Source organism: Felis catus, chromosome E2 (assembly GCF_018350175.1).
Source record: "Felis catus isolate Fca126 chromosome E2, F.catus_Fca126_mat1.0, whole genome shotgun sequence".
Lineage (NCBI taxonomy): Eukaryota > Metazoa > Chordata > Mammalia > Carnivora > Felidae > Felis > Felis catus.
The window spans coordinates 45,099,717-45,118,282 of NC_058382.1; the positions used below are offsets into that span (position 1 = coordinate 45,099,717).

General features: G+C 48.9%; 1 protein-coding gene across 3 annotated transcripts in view; it reads left to right on the forward strand.

Annotated features, from left to right (window-relative positions):
• The window catches only part of WWP2 (WW domain containing E3 ubiquitin protein ligase 2), a 151,249-nt gene extending 145,764 nt beyond the window's left edge, over positions 1 to 5,485 (forward strand). For all 3 annotated transcript variants that reach the window (XM_023245698.2, XM_023245699.2, XM_023245700.2), the window contains 6 exons: positions 196 to 336; positions 931 to 1,051; positions 1,621 to 1,725; positions 2,656 to 2,752; positions 2,944 to 3,016; positions 3,504 to 5,485. In XM_023245698.2, coding sequence (XP_023101466.1) covers positions 196 to 336; positions 931 to 1,051; positions 1,621 to 1,725; positions 2,656 to 2,752; positions 2,944 to 3,016; positions 3,504 to 3,603 — 637 coding nt within the window. In that variant the 3' untranslated portion in view covers positions 3,604 to 5,485. The remainder of the gene's footprint in view (positions 1 to 195; positions 337 to 930; positions 1,052 to 1,620; positions 1,726 to 2,655; positions 2,753 to 2,943; positions 3,017 to 3,503) is intronic.
• Positions 5,486 to 18,566: the final 13,081 nt, after the last annotated feature.

Consider the following 18,566-nt stretch of genomic DNA (forward strand, 5'->3'; position numbering starts at 1 on the left):
CGGCTCCCAGGTTTCCCTGGAGGGCAGCTCTGGAATTCACTCTGTGCCTCAGGGAGAGGTCCCGGGCGCTGTTCTGGACTTCAGCTACCTGTGAGTCCTTGCATCCCACGAACACTAATGTGAGTGACGGAGCAGGATAAGGGAAAAGACCCTTCTGAGATAGACCTCTTCCCTCTTGGTGTCTCGTGCCCCCAGAGAGAACAACCTGGAAGAGTGTGGTCTAGAGCTGTACTTCATCCAGGACATGGAGATCCTGGGCAAGGTGACAACCCATGAGCTAAAGGAAGGTGGTGAGAGCATCCGAGTGACAGAGGAGAACAAGGAAGAGTACATCATGTGAGTCTCAAGCACTGGGGAGCCAGTGGCGGGGAGAAGGGCAGAGCCCCCTCGTCTCTGGGGCACCCTCCAGCCAGGCGCCCGGGTATTTCACCGGGGATCACAGCCTCCCATTTGGCATTGGCCTGTGATGGCTACCCAGGGCCATCACACGCTGACCAGAGCTGAGGAAACCGGAGCCCAAGGTCATGTTAGAGCTCCTGTTTGCGCTTTTTTCCCCACATGGTAGCCTTCGAGACTGCAGGGCTTTGAAGAGGCATGAAACTTGGACATCTCCCTCTTCCTTCTCCTAACTGGCAGGATTTCTGTGTCCCGGGTGCCTACCCAAGTCCATCCTCTGACGCGCGTCTGTGCGCGACTTCACCCGTGTGCCTTCTTCAGGTCTCTCGGTCTAGCGTCTTCACCTCCACATGCCTGAAGTTCAGCCAGCGACGGTGGGAGGTAGAGGAGGTGGTGGAATGTCACAGACTCCAGTGTCTCCTGGTTACCGTCAGCTGATCCCTTGCTGCCGTGTGACAACAGCCTCGTGGCAGGCCCCGAGCTGCACCTGAGGAGCGGGTCTCGGCGCCACTGATGGTTGATCTTCTGTTTCAGGCTCCTAACCGACTGGCGTTTCACCCGGGGCGTGGAAGAGCAGACCAAAGCCTTCCTGGATGGCTTCAATGAGGTGGCCCCCCTGGAGTGGCTGCGCTACTTTGATGAGAAAGAGCTGGAGGTGAGAACTGAGGTTGCCTCCACCCTGCGCCTCTGCCTCTGGGGCCGTCCTGCCCTCTGTTGGCCAACTGCGTCCCCCGGAGGGACTCACCAGTAAAACCTCACACTCCCTCCGGCCCGAGGCCGCGGGGCGGATGGGTGTGATCTGGTTTCTCACACCTGTTCCTCCCCTGGCCCTCGTTTTTTTTTTTTTTTTTTTTTTTAACGTTTATTTATTTTTGGGACAGAGAGAGACAGAGCATGAGCGGGGGAGGGGCAGAGAGAGAGGGAGACACAGAATCGGAAACAGGCTCCAGGCTCCGAGCCATCAGCCCAGAGCCTGACGCGGGGCTCGAACTCACGGGCCGCGAGATCGTGACCTGGCTGAAGTCGGACGCCTAACCGACTGCGCCACCCAGGCGCCCCTTGAGGGGTTCCGCGTTCAGGGCTGTATCGCCCAGATCATCACCACCGCCAGCAGAAACAGATGAAAACGTTCAGGATGGTTTCACCTGCTAGTGGTGGATGAGGCACTGTGCACCTGTGGGGAGGGGGCTGGCGCCGGCCCGCTGACACCTGTCCCCTCTGCAGCTGATGCTGTGTGGCATGCAGGAGATAGACATGAGCGACTGGCAGAAGAACACCATCTACCGGCACTACACCAAGAACAGCAAGCAGATCCAGTGGTTCTGGCAGGTAGGCCCGGGACCCACCCCCCCGGAGTCGGGTGCGGGTCTCGGCTGGGGTGTTTCAGCAGTCAGCCACAGGAACGAGACCTGATGAGATCTTAAGCTCGAGGACCCTTGTTGTGTGGTCACCTCCCTCCTCCTTGACGCCCTCCCCAACGAGAAACCCGACCTGGGGCCGAACAGCGCGGTTGCAGCTGGCTTGTGGCCGGTGCACTTGACAGGACATGGTGGTGGTCAGCCTTGGGCCAGCTGAAAACACTGGGGTGCAGGAGCGCCAGCTTGCGGGCAGGAAGGGAAGCTCCCGCAGGGCGCGGCTGCCCTCCAGCTGGGTGGGACGGGACTGCGTGTGCTGGGCTCCAGAGAAACCGAATGAGCTTGGAGTCCTGGATCTGATGAATTGGTTCTTTCCTGGGTGTAGTCTTGTCGTTGTCGTCATGAAGCGTAGCACCCCTGGAGAAAAGGACGTATATGAACGTGTCGTCATGACAGTGCAATTCCCATCTCATAAAATTCACCATGTTAAGGTGTACAGTTCACTGGCCTTTCACGGTGTGATGCGATCATTACCACCATCTAATTCCAGAACATTTCATCACCTCCAAGAAGAAACCCCATACCCCTTAAGCAATCACTCCCATCCTTGGTATGTTCTTAAAAGTACAACTTGGATGGGAAAAGAAAATCCAGCTCGAGGTGCCCCTGAGACTGAGACATGTCCCGCGGACTGGTGGGGTTGTCCTTCGGACACAGCCCCTCAGAGGTGGCGGCTTGGGGGTTTCTGAGGTTGGTGGCTGTAACCCCCCCCCCCCCCCCCGCCGACCCCGGGCTTTGTGTTCTCAGCCCCAAAGAGGGGTCCTGGCTGCCTGGAGTCACAGGTTAGGGCGAGGTTCTGGGTCAGGTGGCTTGTCTGGCTCTGCGCTGACTGGTGGAGTTCCAGGTGGTGAAGGAGATGGACAATGAGAAGAGGATCCGCCTGCTGCAGTTCGTCACCGGGACTTGCCGCCTGCCTGTTGGAGGATTTGCCGAACTCATTGGTGTGTCTCCCCTTGCCCTGCTGGTGCCCTGGGGCTGGTGTGAGGGCAGCTCGAAAGGCGGGCGGGGCTTAAAATCTTCTTGGAAGCAAGTCAGTGGGCCTGAGCCCTCCCTCCACTGTGGGTGCGGCCAGGGTCCTGCCGTGGGAGGGGATGGTTCGGTTGTACCTGACGTGGTGTTCTTTGGATAACAGGTAGCAATGGACCGCAGAAGTTTTGTGTCGACAAGGTTGGCAAGGAAACCTGGCTGCCCAGAAGCCACACGTGGTGAGCATTTTGGTGTTAATGGGCGGTGGCTAGAACCTCACAGACCGGATGAGCTCCTGAGGGCAGTCCAGTGAGTGGGGCTGCTTTGGGACTTGACTCTGGCAACTTCCGTGTGGCTCTGGGGTTCGAGAGGAGGGGCCTCTGATCTTTTGGGAGTTACGGCAGCAGTCCTCATGGCCTTACTGGCTATTAAATACTCAAACACTTCTCTTCCAGTAGACAGAGAGCTGCCTCCCCGTGTGCCCTGCTGCCCAGTTCCCCCTTTCTCCAGTGGCCCTGCCCTGTCTCCTAACCCTCCCATGGTCCGGGGACCAGAAGCATTAAGGCCTCACACAGCGGGGCCCTCAAGGACTCTCTTCTGGCGTCTGGCCACTTGGCATGTTTGAGCCACAGTCACATGAACTCTTTGACCGCCCCCTGGCCAGGCTGGAGCAGGGCCATGGAACCCTGACCTCTGTGCTGACTCTTCTGTTCCCTCTTTCAACAGTTTCAACCGTCTGGATCTCCCCCCATACAAGAGCTATGAACAGCTGAAAGAGAAGCTGCTGTATGCCATCGAGGAGACTGAAGGCTTTGGACAGGAGTGACCGAGGCCACCCCCTCCCACGACCCCCAGCGCACACATAGTCCCGAGTTCTTCCTGCCCAAGAGGCCAGAGGCCACGCAGCACTCGGGAGGCCCCCCCAAGCAGTGGCCGTGCGTGGGACCACACTGTCATCAGGCTGGTGGTGGCAGAGTCTGACCTCTGGAGGCCCTGCCTGTCTCCCTCCCTTCCCTCCTACCCACTGGTGGCAGTCTGGAATAAAGCCCCCATGTCACCTTGGCCCCGTCACCCGTTTCAGAGTCTGGAGGCCTGACCCTCTCTGTAAGCTCTCCCTCCTTTTCCCCGAAGACCAGCCGTAGGTATGCATGAGCGTGCAGGGAGGGTGCCTTCTGCTGAAGAGCTATGGCGGAAGCCCTGGGTCCGACGGGCCAGTCAGGCGAGAAGGAGACCGGCCACTCGCTTGGGGTAGCTGTTCTGGGCCGACAAGGCCCAGAGTCTTTGCCAGTAAAAGAGGTTCTGTTTTAAATAGAACTTTCCCAGTGATCTGTGTAAGATGGAGGTCTGAGCGAGAGGAACTCCTCCCACACCCGGAGAGAGCTGGGCCTGCCGCCTCCTCTCCCTGCAGGCTCCCGTCACCGAGGCTGAGCAGCAAGGCCCGCCTCTGCACTCAGTGCTGGCCAGTTTGTTCTTTCCCGCAAACAAAGGGTGGTACCAGCTGCTTGGGTGTCAGTGGGGTGGAAACCACAGACTCCCTCAGACTTTCTTCTCCCTTTGACATCCACTTGAAGCGTTTTGTGTGCAGGATTGCTCTGTGTTTCGATGTTGGTGTGCTGCTGGCGCTTTCTGTCAAGGAGCTGGGACGCCAGGTGTTGCTGGGACCTTGAGGGATCCGGCACCACTGGTCCAGGGATTCCCCAAACTCGTCTTAGGAACCCGCTTAGCAGTTCTGTGAGCTCAGGCAGGCCTGACCCGGTGACTCCGCTTCCGCGCGGCCTAGTCCCCAAGCCTTGACAGAGAGGCGGAGGGGGCGATGTCCTGAGTGTCACCCAACCTTGCCACCTTTGACAGAGAACTCCCTTTGCTAGATGTAGTTGTCCAGGCAGCCCCAAGTGCTGGAGCACGTGGGCATGGGTGACCCTGTTGTCCCCCGCCAGCCCCTGAGGCTACAGGCTGGTCCATTAGTCTCCCATTGAGAATGCAGTGTGTCCCAGCCACCCTAGAGCGTGTTCATTCTGCCTAGAAGTGAGGCTTTATCCGCACGTGGAAAACGATGCTCTTGGAGACCAGTGGAAGGGCTTTGAGCTGCTGCACACTGTCTGACTTGGTTTCCGGAGCTCCCGCCAGCCTCTGACATGCGCATTCCGCCACGTGTGGAGACCCGCAAGGCGTACCTGCTCCTCTGGGATGCTGGTGGTTGTCGTGAGCTCCCTGGTGCGGGCCCCTGGGGCTCTAGCACTGAGCACCAGCTGTAGACTAGCTTGACCTTCCTGGGACCCCAGGCAGATCCACTGATCAGTCACGGGGCCTCCTGGGGACAGCCTCACACCCCCAGGTCCTTTTCCTTCCCCCTGGCCTGCGGAGGGACGGCCCGTGTCCACTGTGTTGTGTGTGCTGATCTGAGTGGCTCAGCTCCCTGGAGCTCAACTTTTTTTCTTTCCTTGAGTCATTTGCTGTGCTTCCCCGCAGTGTCCTGCTCTACTGGGGGTTGGGGGTGTAAGCTGCCGTTGGGGGCTTGGGAGGCTGAGGCTCACAGGTGTTCCGAGTGTGTTCATGTGTGTGCGTGCGTGTACATACGTGTGTATAACCGAGGTGTTATGTAGAATGTCCTTCGGTAGCTCTGGGTTGGTCACCAGATTGTTTTGTAATGCCTACCCCCTTGCCTTGGTATTGCCAGTTTCTCGTGCAATAAACAATCAGCAGCTGTAGGTGGTGTTGGTGTGGATGTCTACAGAATCGCTGTCCTCCAGACAAGAGGCCTCTGGGCCCCATACACCCTCCAGGCCCACATAGGGGTGGAAGTGCCATAACCTTGCTGGTTTTAGGAATGTGCGTGTTATTAACCAAGACTGTCAGGCTTCTGATGGGTGGTTGAGTCCCTGTGCAGGGGTCACTGTTATAGCCATTGGGCACGATTACTTCACTGCACCCGTTGGACGCCGTCAGCCTCTCCCTGCCAGGCCTGGGTTTCTGTGAGCAGTTCTTGTGGGGCTAGAACATGAACAGCTGTGGCTGCAGGTTGGGTGGGTTTTGGAAACCAGCTCTTGGGGACAGCGTCCGGGCAGTCATTCATTTGAGAAACATTTACTGAGTCCCACGATGATAGAGGGATGTCGTCATCTTGAGTGAATGGTCACACGAAGTCTTGCCACCCTTAAGGATTCACATGGGACAGATCATCATGTTGCTGTGTCTCGATGTGTTTGGCGTGGAAATGACGTTGATCAAGAACTTGCCCTGATTGTGTCTCTTCTCAGGAGAGGCAGAGAGATGTTCAGAGTGGCTCCTTCCTGGAATTTATAGGTGAATTCATTGCCCCACCCCAGAGCCTTTTTTTTACTTAACCAGAGCAATGCTGTGCTTTGAGAAAATTATTGAAAAAAACTCTGCACATTGTGCAGACATCTCACAATAAATTCAAATAAGGCATGTTCAGATGGAAACTCTTCTCCTCGTCTTACCTCAGAAAGAACTGTTAAGTTTGCCGTGGCCCTTCCATGTTACCTAGTGTGCATATGAAAATCAAATATACGTGTGATTTTTAAATATACCAAAGATGGGATCTTCTATATGTTGAGCAACTCACTTGTCTCATTCGGCAGGGTGGGTGTTAGGGATACCTTTCCATGGTCGTCAACGTAGGTCTAAATGATTCTTTACTGTTAATATTCCGCAGTATGACTCCTGTAATACACCCATCTCCATCCTAAGGGTCATTATAGTTGTGGCCAATGGTTTGCTCATGGCGGCAAAGCTTCAGCAAGTGCGCTTGGGCAGGTCTTGGCCACCCACACTGTTCTTCAAGGAGGGGGCAGTCCTGCAAGTTGGATTGTTGATGATGTACCTTTATTTTTATTTAACGTTTTTATATATGTATTTAAATATTTATTTATAAAGAATGTTTATTTTGAGAGAGAGCGAGTGAGCAGGGGAGGGGCAGAGAGAGACAGAGAGACAGAGAATCCCAAGCAGTCTCTGCACTTTCAACACAGGACTTGATCTCACGAACCATGAGATCACAACCTGAGCCGAAATCATGAGTTGGACGCTTAACCAACTGAGTCCCCCAGGTGCCCCCCAAAAAAATTTTTTTTAATTTTTTTTTAACGTTTATTTATTTTTGAGACAGAGAGAGATGGAGCATGAACAGGGGAGGGTCAGAGAGAGAGGGAGACACAGAATCTGAAACAGGCTCCAGGCTCTGAGCAGTCAGCACAGAGCCCGACGCGGGGCTCGAACTCACGGACAGTGAGATCGTGACCTGAGCCGAAGTCGGACGGTTAACCGACTGAGCCACCCAGGGGCCCCCCGAAAAATTTTTAAAAAGGTTTAAAATTCAAAGATACAAAGGGTCGACAGTGAAAGCCCCGCCCCTTACTTTTTTATTCCTCAGCCACCCTGATCACCTGCCAAAGGCCACTATTAATGCTAGTTTCTTTTGAATCCTTCCAGATAGAGTTTTAAACTCCCAACATAGTCTCCCCCATGCCCCTCAGAAAGGTTCTTGTTTTACTGGCCTTCACAGTGGGCAGGGTCCCTTGCCACCCCACTTTGTGGACTGCATTCTTGCCCCGCCCACCGGCTGCCCTTCCAGCTCTCTGTTGCCATTTCCCTCCCCTAACTCTGGGCAGCTGTCCTTTTACTTTTATACAATCAAATTTTTTTTTTTGATATTTACATTCTATTATTTAATCATAAGGAAATCATCTGTACTTTTTCTGAAGGTTTATTCAAAAAGCTGAAAAGCAACAAAAACCATCTATATTACCATGATTATACAAATAAATATTGTTTGCTCCAGAACTAAATAGTATAATATAACAAAACTGTTTCTTCCTCATACAGTCTTTCACCCTGGGGGGGGGGGGTTCTAATTACTTTTCTTTGCTTTTATTGTATCCTCAATTATTAAAAAATGTTTATTTTTGGAAGAGAGAGCAGGGGAGGGGCAGAGAGAGAGGGAGACAGAGGATCCGAAGCAGGTTCCACAGCTGGAGCTGACAGCACAGAGCCCGACACAGGGCTCAAACTCAACTCTGACATCATGACCTGAGCCAAAGTTGGACGCTTAACTGAACCACCCAGGCACCCCTCATTTTTTTTCTTACTCTGAAGTGTTTCAAGGAGAATTAGATAGGCAGAGAGGCTCCCCTACTCCTATGCACTGTAATAAGTTCCTGATATAATTAGCCAAAACTGTAAGAATTTTTTGGAAGTGAAGCGCTGGTAGGACTTCCTTTGTCACCCAAGATCTCCAGTGATCTTTTGTCATCCTTTGTCATCCTTTGTCTTGTGATCCTTTGTCACCCAAGATCTCCGGTGAGTCTCCCAGGCGTCACTGGGACCTCAATGGATATGGAATCTCAGTTCTTGCTACCTTACTGGCCTTCTATATTGGGGCTCTCATCACTCTTCTAGAAAAACCCTAAAGAGCTGTATGTCTCTACAAGAATGCCGACAGATAGCAAGCTCTCCTGCTTCTTCAGCCAAACTTGGCATCAACAAGGCTCTAGCCTCATCCTGGGAAGAAAATCGAGTTAATGCCCAAAGTTATTACCCCAGCTCATTTCCCTGTAGTCCTACCCTGTAAACCTAGTTTTCAATATCCTTTTATCAGGTCCTCTGAGTCTGAGGTTGGTTCAAGTACCACAGTCCAGTTCACTTTTCTATAGTCCATACTTTATGAATCAAGCATCAATAGACTCAGATCAGAGCATGTCACTTCTTTGGCACACTTTTATTATTTGTACCATTTGAACATCGTGGACTCAGGGTCTAACTTGAATTCAAAGGGTCCTGATGACAGTAACTATTTTCTTATGATGCTTTTCAGTTTGGGCCCCTTCAGTTTGACTCTGCCGTCACTCTTTTGGATATCTTTGATGGCCTATATGATAATCTGTTCCCAGCTTTAGTTCTGTTGCCCCAAACACATAATCACCTCTTCTAGGAGCCCTGCTTCTTTTGCGAGTAAAATCGTGTTAGAAACCACAGGGAGTTCCGTCAAGATGGCACAGTGAATTCATGACTTGGCCAACCTTTCTGTTCCAAACATATAATAAAGACACATAAAATATAAAAAGAGAAAGCCAAAAAGGCCTGTTCAAAAACAAGATAAAGATTTCCAAGGGTCAGAAATAGGACAAAATGCAAATGGAACAAGATTGCAAGTGGGTGTGCCACGCCCAGGGCCTGGCAGTGGTGGCTGGGAGTGAGCCGCAGTGGGGTAAAGGGGTCGAAGTAAGCTCTGGTACAGACAGGGCTTGGGCACCAGCCCACTGGTGCCCTCCTGTTTCATGCAAGCAGGCCAACCAGCAAACTGCAACAAAACCGGACTGCCTGTGCTCTGCACCTGGCTGTGGCTTTGAAAAACACGGAGGCAGAAACTCATCCAGAGAAACCATCCCTGGATCTGGCCTGGATCTGTGATACTCCTAGGTCACCCCAGGCCGGGGCCCAAACTGCCACTCAAAAGATAAGGTTCTAGAATGGATGTCCCAACAGGGCAGGTGGAGACAGCTACAAAACCGTTCGGAAACGGCACAGAGTGAGAAAACAACTCCTTCCTTAAACTCGGTGGCTCTCCATATTTCAGAAGAAAACACTCCGGGGTGGTCTCCTGCCTGCCGGTCTTTGCTGGAAGAGGATTAGGTGGCAAGCGGACCTTTTCAGTGGGACCTGAATGTCGCTGTTCACATGTTTTTTTCTCTGGGGTGACCATTTTCTCCAGAGATGAATCCTCTATTCCCTGCCTGAGGGGAAGGATCTACCTGAGTTGGAGTACCTGCCCGTGGGCTTCTTGGGAGTAAGGAGAAGGAAGGAACCTAGGTTCTTAGAGTCCCGGCCACTGACTTGACCTTTTCTTTCTTCAGCCCTGCACCTCCCGCCTCAGCCTGGTCTGCAGCTGGCAGAGGGGCGGTAGTCAGGCTCTGTGGCTGGGGCCGGGGTGCTGGTCGGGGGGACCTGGGTGCCCCACCCTTCCAAACAGAAACTAATTTTAATTACCCGGGTTGTCAGCTCTCTTCCTGCCCTCCTGCTGCCCCAGGTACTGAGTCTCTCGGGGGGCTCACTCATTTCTCCCCTGCATCTCCCTCTGCAGTGTTTTAGGGTAAGGCTTCTGCATGGCCAGTTAGACGCCTCCACCTGCTTTCCACCTTTTAACACTGTGTTGAACATCACTGAAGTGGAGTAAGACTTCTATAAAGCTTTCTTTACTGTCATTTTAGCTAGGCTGGAGAGGGCTAACACATGGTTAATCTGCCATCTCCATTAACTTCCTTTCCTTCGATAGATCTCCCGGGGCAGGGGGTGTGAGGAGGGGGCAGCTTGCAACTGGCCATCTGTGCATAGGGGTCCCAAAGGGGACTTGACTTTCACCTAATCTGCCCGTGTTTACTCCTGTGGCACTAACTCCGACCTCTTTCGGGTCCGAGTCTTTCCTGGCTCACCAGAACTCTCCTTGGCTAAACTCCTTCTACACTAATCTTGGCTGGGGATCCTGCTGCTGGCCACTTCTGCTTTCCGCCTAAAAATTTGTTGAATTCTCTTTTCTACCTCTCAGGTGCTCTCTCTCAAATTGGACCAAGTGGCCAGGGAAAAGTGGGAAATCTTTTACATTCATTCACTATCATTTTAATGGCGTCTTGGCTGGGAGCAAAGATGAATTCATGTCATTATTGAAGTTTTGCTAATTGGCCATGATTAAGCCCATCATGCCTCACTTCTCTCAGAGCTCTGATTTAGTTCATCGGGGTTTGCTTTGCTTTGTTTTGCTTTTCTCTCTCCAAAGCCAATAGGTAGTCCTGTTTATAAACATGAGAATGTTTTATTTCTGCATTTTTTATTAATATTATCTTCATTCTAACACATTAATTAGGCACTGAAATTTTAAAAAAGGAAAACCCGGGGCACCTGGGTGGCGCAGTCGGTTGAGCATCCGACTTCAGCCAGGTCACGATCTCGCGGTCCGTGAGTTCGAGCCCCGCGTCAGGCTCTGGGCTGATGGCTCAGAGCCTGGAGCCTGTTTCTGATTCTGTGTCTCCCTCTCTCTCTGCCCCTCCCCCGTTCATGCTCTGTCTCTCTCTGTCCCAAAAATAAATAAACGTTGAAAAAAAAAATTTAAAAAAGGAAAACCCACAGTAGCCTGTTGTGGATTACTCTGGTGAATCCTTGTTCGTTATCAGTGGAAGGCTCACTTCTTAGGTGGCCCCCTTATGACTCCCTCCCAGTGTTCACATGCTAGTGGGCTAATAATCCCTCCACTTGAGTGGTGCTAGGCTTGTGATTTGCTTCTTACCAATGGCACATGGCAAAGGTGATGGGTGTCCCTTCTGTGACTGAATTACAAAGGATTGTGACCCCCTCCTTGCTAGTTGGTTCTCCACTGCCCTCTCTGCTCGTGCACTTTGACGCAGTAAGTTTTTGTGTTGGAGACGCCCATGTGGCAAAGGACTAAGGGCAGATCCGTGTCAATAGCCAGCAAGAGACTGAGATCCTCAGTCCAGTAGCCCATGAGGAATTGAATCCTGCCAATAACCACATGTGCATGGAACCTTAAGATCACTGCAGCCCGGCTGATAGCATGATTATCACCTGTGAGCATCCTGGAGCAGAGAACCCAGCCAGGCTGTGCTGGGGCTCCTGACCTGCAGGAACCGTGAGATCATAGTGTGTGTTGTTTTAGCTGCTAACGAATATACCATTCCTAGGTCAGATTAAGTGTCCTTGGACTAGTGTCTCTTCCATGTCCTGGGTCCTGGATGTGGCTATGATTTTTAGTAAATGAAAGAGCCAGAGCATGGAGATTATTATCTGTAGATGAAAAACATCACACTAACCAGGAATATAGGCAGGAAGGTACCATTACTGCTCTTCTTCCTGTACTTGGGGAAAGCAAATACTGGGAAGGGGAGTAATTTCAGTCCCTGCCCCCCCCCCCCCCCCCCCTTCCACAGCCTGACATCATTTGCCCAGCAGCACTGATGGGCTCAGAGACCTTGCGTCTGGCCCAGCCTGTGACTAGCACGCTGCCTAGGGATGTCATTAGTGTTTATCTGGGCCTCTGGCCAAACCCAATAGGCCAGAGTCATGTCCAGTCTCTCAAGGACAATTTTGGGTCTGTTTCCTTTGTAATTACAGGGTGAGCAGCAAGATAGGTGGTACCATTACAGCAGTGAACTAGCCTGAAGGATGGCCTCTGCAGCTCCAGGACTCCCGCTGACATCAGCCCAAGGGGCACATCTCCCTCCTCAATAGTGGCCTTTTGCATGAGCATCTGGGCCCTGCTGGGCCGTCCATGTGGATGCATTGTTTGTTCTGGGAGGGAATTCATTTCACCCTTGAACTTTTGGATTCTGTAGTCATGATTGTTTGCCAACTCCTTGGAATTGTTTCACACTGGCTAAAATATAGGGTATACGGGTGGGGAGAAGCAGCTCATGCATTGAACTTTGACTCTTTTATCCTGTCCCTGCTCTCCCACAGGGCACGCACCCTGGGTGCATCAGCTGTCTGCCGTGGGGCATGGGAAGCCCCTTGATAGGTATTTTTTCCAGCTTTATTGATACATGATTGACATAGAATATTGTGTAAGTTCAAAGTGTACAAGATGATGATTTGATACATGTATATATTGCAAAATGAGTACCACAATAAGGTTAGTTAACACATCCATCACCTCACATAATTACCATTTTGTTGTTGTCATTGAGAACATTTAAGGCTGTGTTGTGATGAGAACACTTAAGATCTCCTCTCGTAGCAACTTTCAAGTATACAATACAGTATTATTAACTATAGTCGCCATGCTGTACCCTGGATAAATAGGATAGAGAATAGTGTGGGCAATCGGGACAGGGGAGAAAGGATCTAGTTTAGACTGGACCTTAGGGAGAGCATTTCAAAACAGGAGTTTCGGCCTGGAGACCTGGAAACTAGGAAGGAGCCAGTCAAGCAAAGAGCTACATCTGGGGTTGGGCCCATCAGGTACAGTGGCCTGATTTGGGAAACTGGCATGTTCCAGAAGTGGGTAGAGGGCTGGTGTGGCTGAGCACTGATAGAGGGTAAGCAGGAATGGTGTGAATGAGATTGGCAGGTCAGGGTGAATCTCAACATGTTTCTCCTCTGTTGCCAAGGGGAGGGGGGAGGGAGATGCAGAAGCGGCTTTATGATGCCTGTACTCACATCTCCTCATTGTCTGGGCTGCCCTGTGGCTGTCTCTAGCAGCAAAAGGGATGGGAAGTATTATTTGTGGTAGGTCAGGAACAAGGAATATGAACTAGGATTTGAGGACCACAGAGTATTATCTTTGTTACAAGCAATGAAGAGCTATGAAGGGTATGTGTCTATCCATAAAACAATGAAGACATGTCTTATCTTTAAAATATTTTGAATTTTAAAAGGGTAGGGAAGAATGAGATCAAAAAGAAAATATCATAAATGTAAATTTAAATGCATGCACATACAAAATTATACTGTAGATTCTTCCAGGACTCATCCATATCTAAGGACATTTACTAAACACATTTAAGCATCTATCACTTGTGTATGTGTGTGGGTGTGGGGGGGGCAGTTTATAGTGGAAATCACAAGAAAGGTAAAAAAAGTTCAAGCAAGAGGGGTCTTAAAAGTGATGATAATGATGATGATGATGATGATAGTCATGAGCTGAGGAGTGAGATTCATGCAATCTTCTCCATCAGAGATTCATCTTCCAGGCAAGTTGATTCTGTTGTGAGGATAAAATATGGAAAAGGAAGGTGAGAAAGTATGCAGAAATTGCAGGTAAGCAACCCCATCAACAGAGATGAATGTTTGAACAGGGGCAGAGAAATGCAGAGGGCAGCTGTCACATGCAGTCCCCGTGGTAGGACCAGCAGGTGGCTGAATGCAGAGGCTGGCCAGTATGACTCCTAAATTCTGGGTCAGTGGGTGACTTGCCAGATATGGCATGAAGAAGAGGAATGAGTACTGGAATTAGAAGCATCATATAGATCAAGACTTTAAAAAATTTGTAAATGATAGGTTAAGTAAGATGAAGCTTTAGAGAAGACTGAGTAAAAGGAGCCCCGGGGTCCCAGAGAAGCAGGACTGGTACCAGGAGAGAAGCCTTCAGAGGTCAGGTCAAGAGAGGTCAGGGCTGACAGGGGTCAACTGGATGGACAAAATGGAAGCCACTGGTGACTTTGGTGCAGGCTGTTAGTGGTCTGGTGGGGACAAAAGATGGACTGCATAAGAATTTTTTTAAAATGCCCAGAAGATAAAGAAGAGAAGGCAGCAAACATAAATGGCTAGTTGCTGAAATTAACCAGGACAGAGGGCGTGTGTGTGTGTGTGTGTGTGTGTGTGTGTGGTGTGTATGTGAGAAATGGGAGAAAATTGAGTGTTTATATGCTGAGGGGTATGAGTAGGGATAAAGCCAGGGTTGAAAATCTAGAAAGAAGGGATAATAGATCACGTAAGGACCTAAGTTGGTTTATTTTGGTTAAAAGAGTAGCTGCACTATGTTATTAGTGATCGGACTTTAGCTGTAGTGTGTCGATAGAGGTTGACATGGGAGCTCATCTGCGAAGGGAGACACTTTGTAGAGTGTGATAGACGTGGGTAGGAGAAGAGGTCTTGAGCTGGGAAGGGACTTCTTAAATACGATCCACAGAATGCCACCTATAGGCAAGAAATGGATAGATTTGTCTATATCAAAATAAAGGTTCTCTCACTTCCATGTGTACAGGAACCACTTGGAGGGCACCTTAAAAACAGATTCCCAGAGACAATAATGCAGTAGGTAAGTTGTATAAATTTACATTGAAATAAATTATTCTCTATAAAGGTTATACTCAGAATACATCTTATCCTAATTACCTTAGTGCATTTTACTTTCATGTGTGTTATTTTTGTCTGTTGTATCTGTACTTAGGTAATATTCTGTGATACTGTGCTACCATGCATCCCTCCCCAACTAACATTGGTGTCTTGCAATCAAGCCATGGTGAGAATATTTACACCAGGGAAGTGGGCAAGAGGCCACAAATCAAACTACATCTCTCCCCCCTCGCTGCTCCCCTTTTGGAGAACTACTCGTTTCACATTTACCAGCACACTACTGAATACGGTCTTTAAAGAAATCAGGAGTGGTATCAGCAGTGAGGAAAATCAAAGCATGAGCTATCTGAAGGGCAGAGAGAAAACTTTGTTTATTCATTGCCCTCAGGAGTACTGTGGGTGGCGAACAGCAAGGGTGGAGGTATGGCAACCTGACCCAATCTTTTTGCACCCGTACACTCTCCACATTCCTTTGAAATCTTGTCTGGATAGTTGCGGCGAAAAGCAAAAGTGATGGAAGCAAGTCTAGGGAAGGCTCCCAATTCTGTGCTGAACTAGCAAGCAAAGGATTCTCTGGCCAAGAGGTGAACCTAGTCAATGGTGCCCTCTAGTGTCAAAGAACAGATTGGCTCCGAAGAGGAAAGCTGAGAAAGATTTCTCGTGATTTAGGCCCTGGAAACATTAACTTGCCTGGTCTTCCCTTCCTTTCTTTTCCTCTATTTTCTTTCCCCACTTACATTTCTCTGCCATCTGAGTCACTTTATACCACTCCCCCAACAAAAATATCTATTATTTTTTGAAAGATCTGAACTCTGTGTTGCTCCCAGGCAAACATCGATAATACAGAGTTGAATAGCATAAGGATATGCAAATCGGTACTTCCTTATCTTATATGTAATAATTTGGAATGAATTTGTTTAGAAAAGCTGTGGCTCACATAAATCAAATGATTCCTTGCTTTTGAAGCATGCCCCAACTAATTTCATTTCTGGGGACGGGGCAGATGAAATAGTTTTCTTAGTGTGTTATAGTTTAACAACGCTAACTTATTCTCAAGTCTTATTATTATTATTTTATAAAGCTTCACCCAATGTGGGGCTTGAATTCATGATCCTGAGATCAAGAGTTGTACACTTTACCAGCTACCAGACAGGTGTTCCATTCCAAGTCTTACTTATGCTGTGCAGATATTTTTGTAAGGAAATGGTAGAAGAAATATCCTGCTCATAATTTCCTGGTGAGTAGAGTATCTCATTCTTTTATGAGGGCCTGTGTCCTGTCTTTTGTTTGAAGTGAAAGCAGTTGTACCTGGCTGTGTTCTCATAGTTGCAGGGTCCTCCAGAAATTGGAGTGTGATTCTGAGGTTGCTGTTTTCCTGCTGGAAAGGTTTACTTTGCATCTAGCACTTTGGAGACATAATATGGTAGCTCCTCAACAGGATTACTTTTCTTTTGTCCCTTTAGTGATTGGTGGGATGAGCAGAATTAGCATTGAATTCACTGGCCCAAAGTTGTTCCATTCTGGTAGTTTCCATCTTTACATTGAGGACAACTAACTTCTGGGGTGCATGGGTGGCTCAGTCAGTGGACTACCTTTGGTGTCCGACTTTGGCTCAGGTCATGATCTCATGGTTCAGGAGGTCTAGCCCGCATTGGGCTCTGTGCTGACAGCTTGGAGCCTGGAGCCTGCTTCGAATTCTGTGTCTCCCTCTCTCTCGGCCCCTTCCCCGCTTGCGCTTTCACTCTCTCTCACTAAAAAATGAATAAACATTAAAAAGACAAAAGGATAACTAACTTCTAAGTTCAGGGATATTTCAGATGTTATTTATCACACAAAATCAGTCAGTCTGCAGCGTTCGTTCAAAGTGGAAGTGAAAGTACTGTTAACAACTATGGATGCAGGATCCAGACTTTGGATCAGACCTGTTCCAGGACATATTTTGTCAGTAATTTTAAAAATGGAGGTAGTTTAGAAATCTGATCTTGAGAAGGCCACGCTGTACAAACACAAGGCTTTATTCCAGGTGAGGGTCATGGGTTTTGTAGTCATTTCAGCTGCTATCTGTATAAGCAAGACTCCGTCAATAACCTTATGAGGGTCACTCTTTTATATCGGATGTCAATTTTGCCTTAGAAAACGAGCCTAAGTGACTCTAGAGGCTGCAAACTGTTTTTGGTAGAAACAGAGGATCCTGTTAGAATGGTAGACGTTAATTGAGGGCACCTGGCTGGCTCAGTTGGTAGAGCATGGGACTCTTGATCTCAGGGTTGTGAGTTCAAGCCCCATGTTGGGTGTAGAGATTACTAAAAAAAGAAAGAAAAGAAAAAGTTAATTCTGCCCATTTGTGGCCCAAAGTATTAAATCTATTAAGGAACAAGTATTAAATACAACAAGGAATGAGGCCTAGGCATTTCCATGGTCTTAGATGTTCAACAAACTTTCCAATTTATGAAATGGTGACAAACTTAAAAGCCTGTGGCATTGTGTTGTTACAAGACCCTGGAAAGCTTTTTGAGTACAGATTATACTGCTTATCTGGGCTGAATCCTGTGTGGTCTTTAACTGCCCCCTGAACCTTACATAAGTAACGCTCTTTGGGACGACCTCTTCATTCCCCAGCTAGCCTCAGAAACATACTGGCTCGTTCCTGCCCATTTGCCAGGCAAAGTTAATGTTCCAGGTTCCTCAGTTCTGTTTGAAACCTGGTAACCAAATCTCAAAAGCTTCTTCACCACTCGTGTGGTTTGAAATATATCTCAGGCTTTGACTTATTTCAAATTTCTTTTATTCGGTTAAGGTACAACAACCCTGACTTTTGCCTGCTGAAATAGACAAGCAAAGTTGGTTCTCCGTAGTTCCTTCCTTGACCATCCGTTTTGTCTCCAAATCTTAATGAACCTTAAAGTCAGCCCTTACGTGGGTATGCTTCTATTGAGTAGAATAAAAGTTTATCTACATATTATACTGTCAACTCCTGATTTCTACTAATCAGCTCTTTGTTAAAAATTTTTCTTTTTTACACTTACTTTTGAGAAACAGTGAGACAAAGCGTGAGCGGAGGAGGGGCAGAGAGAGAAGGAGTCACAGAATCTGAAGCAGGCTCCAGGCTCTGAGCAAGCGGTCAGCACAGAGCCTGTTGAGGGGCTCAAACCCAAGAACTGTGAGATCATGACCTGAGCCGAAGTTGGACGCTCAACCAACTGAGCCACCCAGGCGCCCCATAGCTCTTTAGAATAAAGATGGAGGTTTCTGGTAACTTTTTGAGACATTAGAACACCGGAAAGTGGTTTCTGAGATTCAGTTGACTTAGTTTTAGTGCCATTTTATTATATTCTTAAATCTTTGAACAGTGACAGTCCATTTAGCAATTAGAGAACCCCTAAGTTCTAAGTGCTTAAGAAAGGAAATTAATATGAAAGGACCTACTGTAGGTCTAATGATTAAGTACCTTATTTGTTCTGAGCCCTGAGCACTTGTTTTGGGGAAACTGTTCCATCCTCAGTAACCTCCCCCCACCCCTAATCTTGTGGTCTAATGTACCTGCACCTACCGCAGTAACCATGCCCCTTATGAAGAACTGCTCTAGGGACTTGACAGATGACAAACCTGAGGCACAAACTAGGACACAGGTCTTCTGGGCTGTTGAGAGCTCTTCACACCATCAGGATGTTTTTAAACAAATGAGACTCTCTTTCATGAAAGATTCCAAGTCTTAAATAACTTAATAAAAAAATTTTTTTTGAGGTTTATTCATTTTTGAGACAGAAAACAAGCAGGGGAGGGGCAGAGAGAGAGGAAGACACAGAATTGAAGCAGGCTCCAGACTCGGAGCTGTCAGCACAGAGTCTGACACAGGGCTTGAACCCAGGAACCACGAGATCATGACCTAAGCTGAGGTCGGATGCTCAAATGTTTGAGCCACCCAGGCGTCCCTAAAATAACTCTTTAAGGCAACTTCAATGAAAAAGG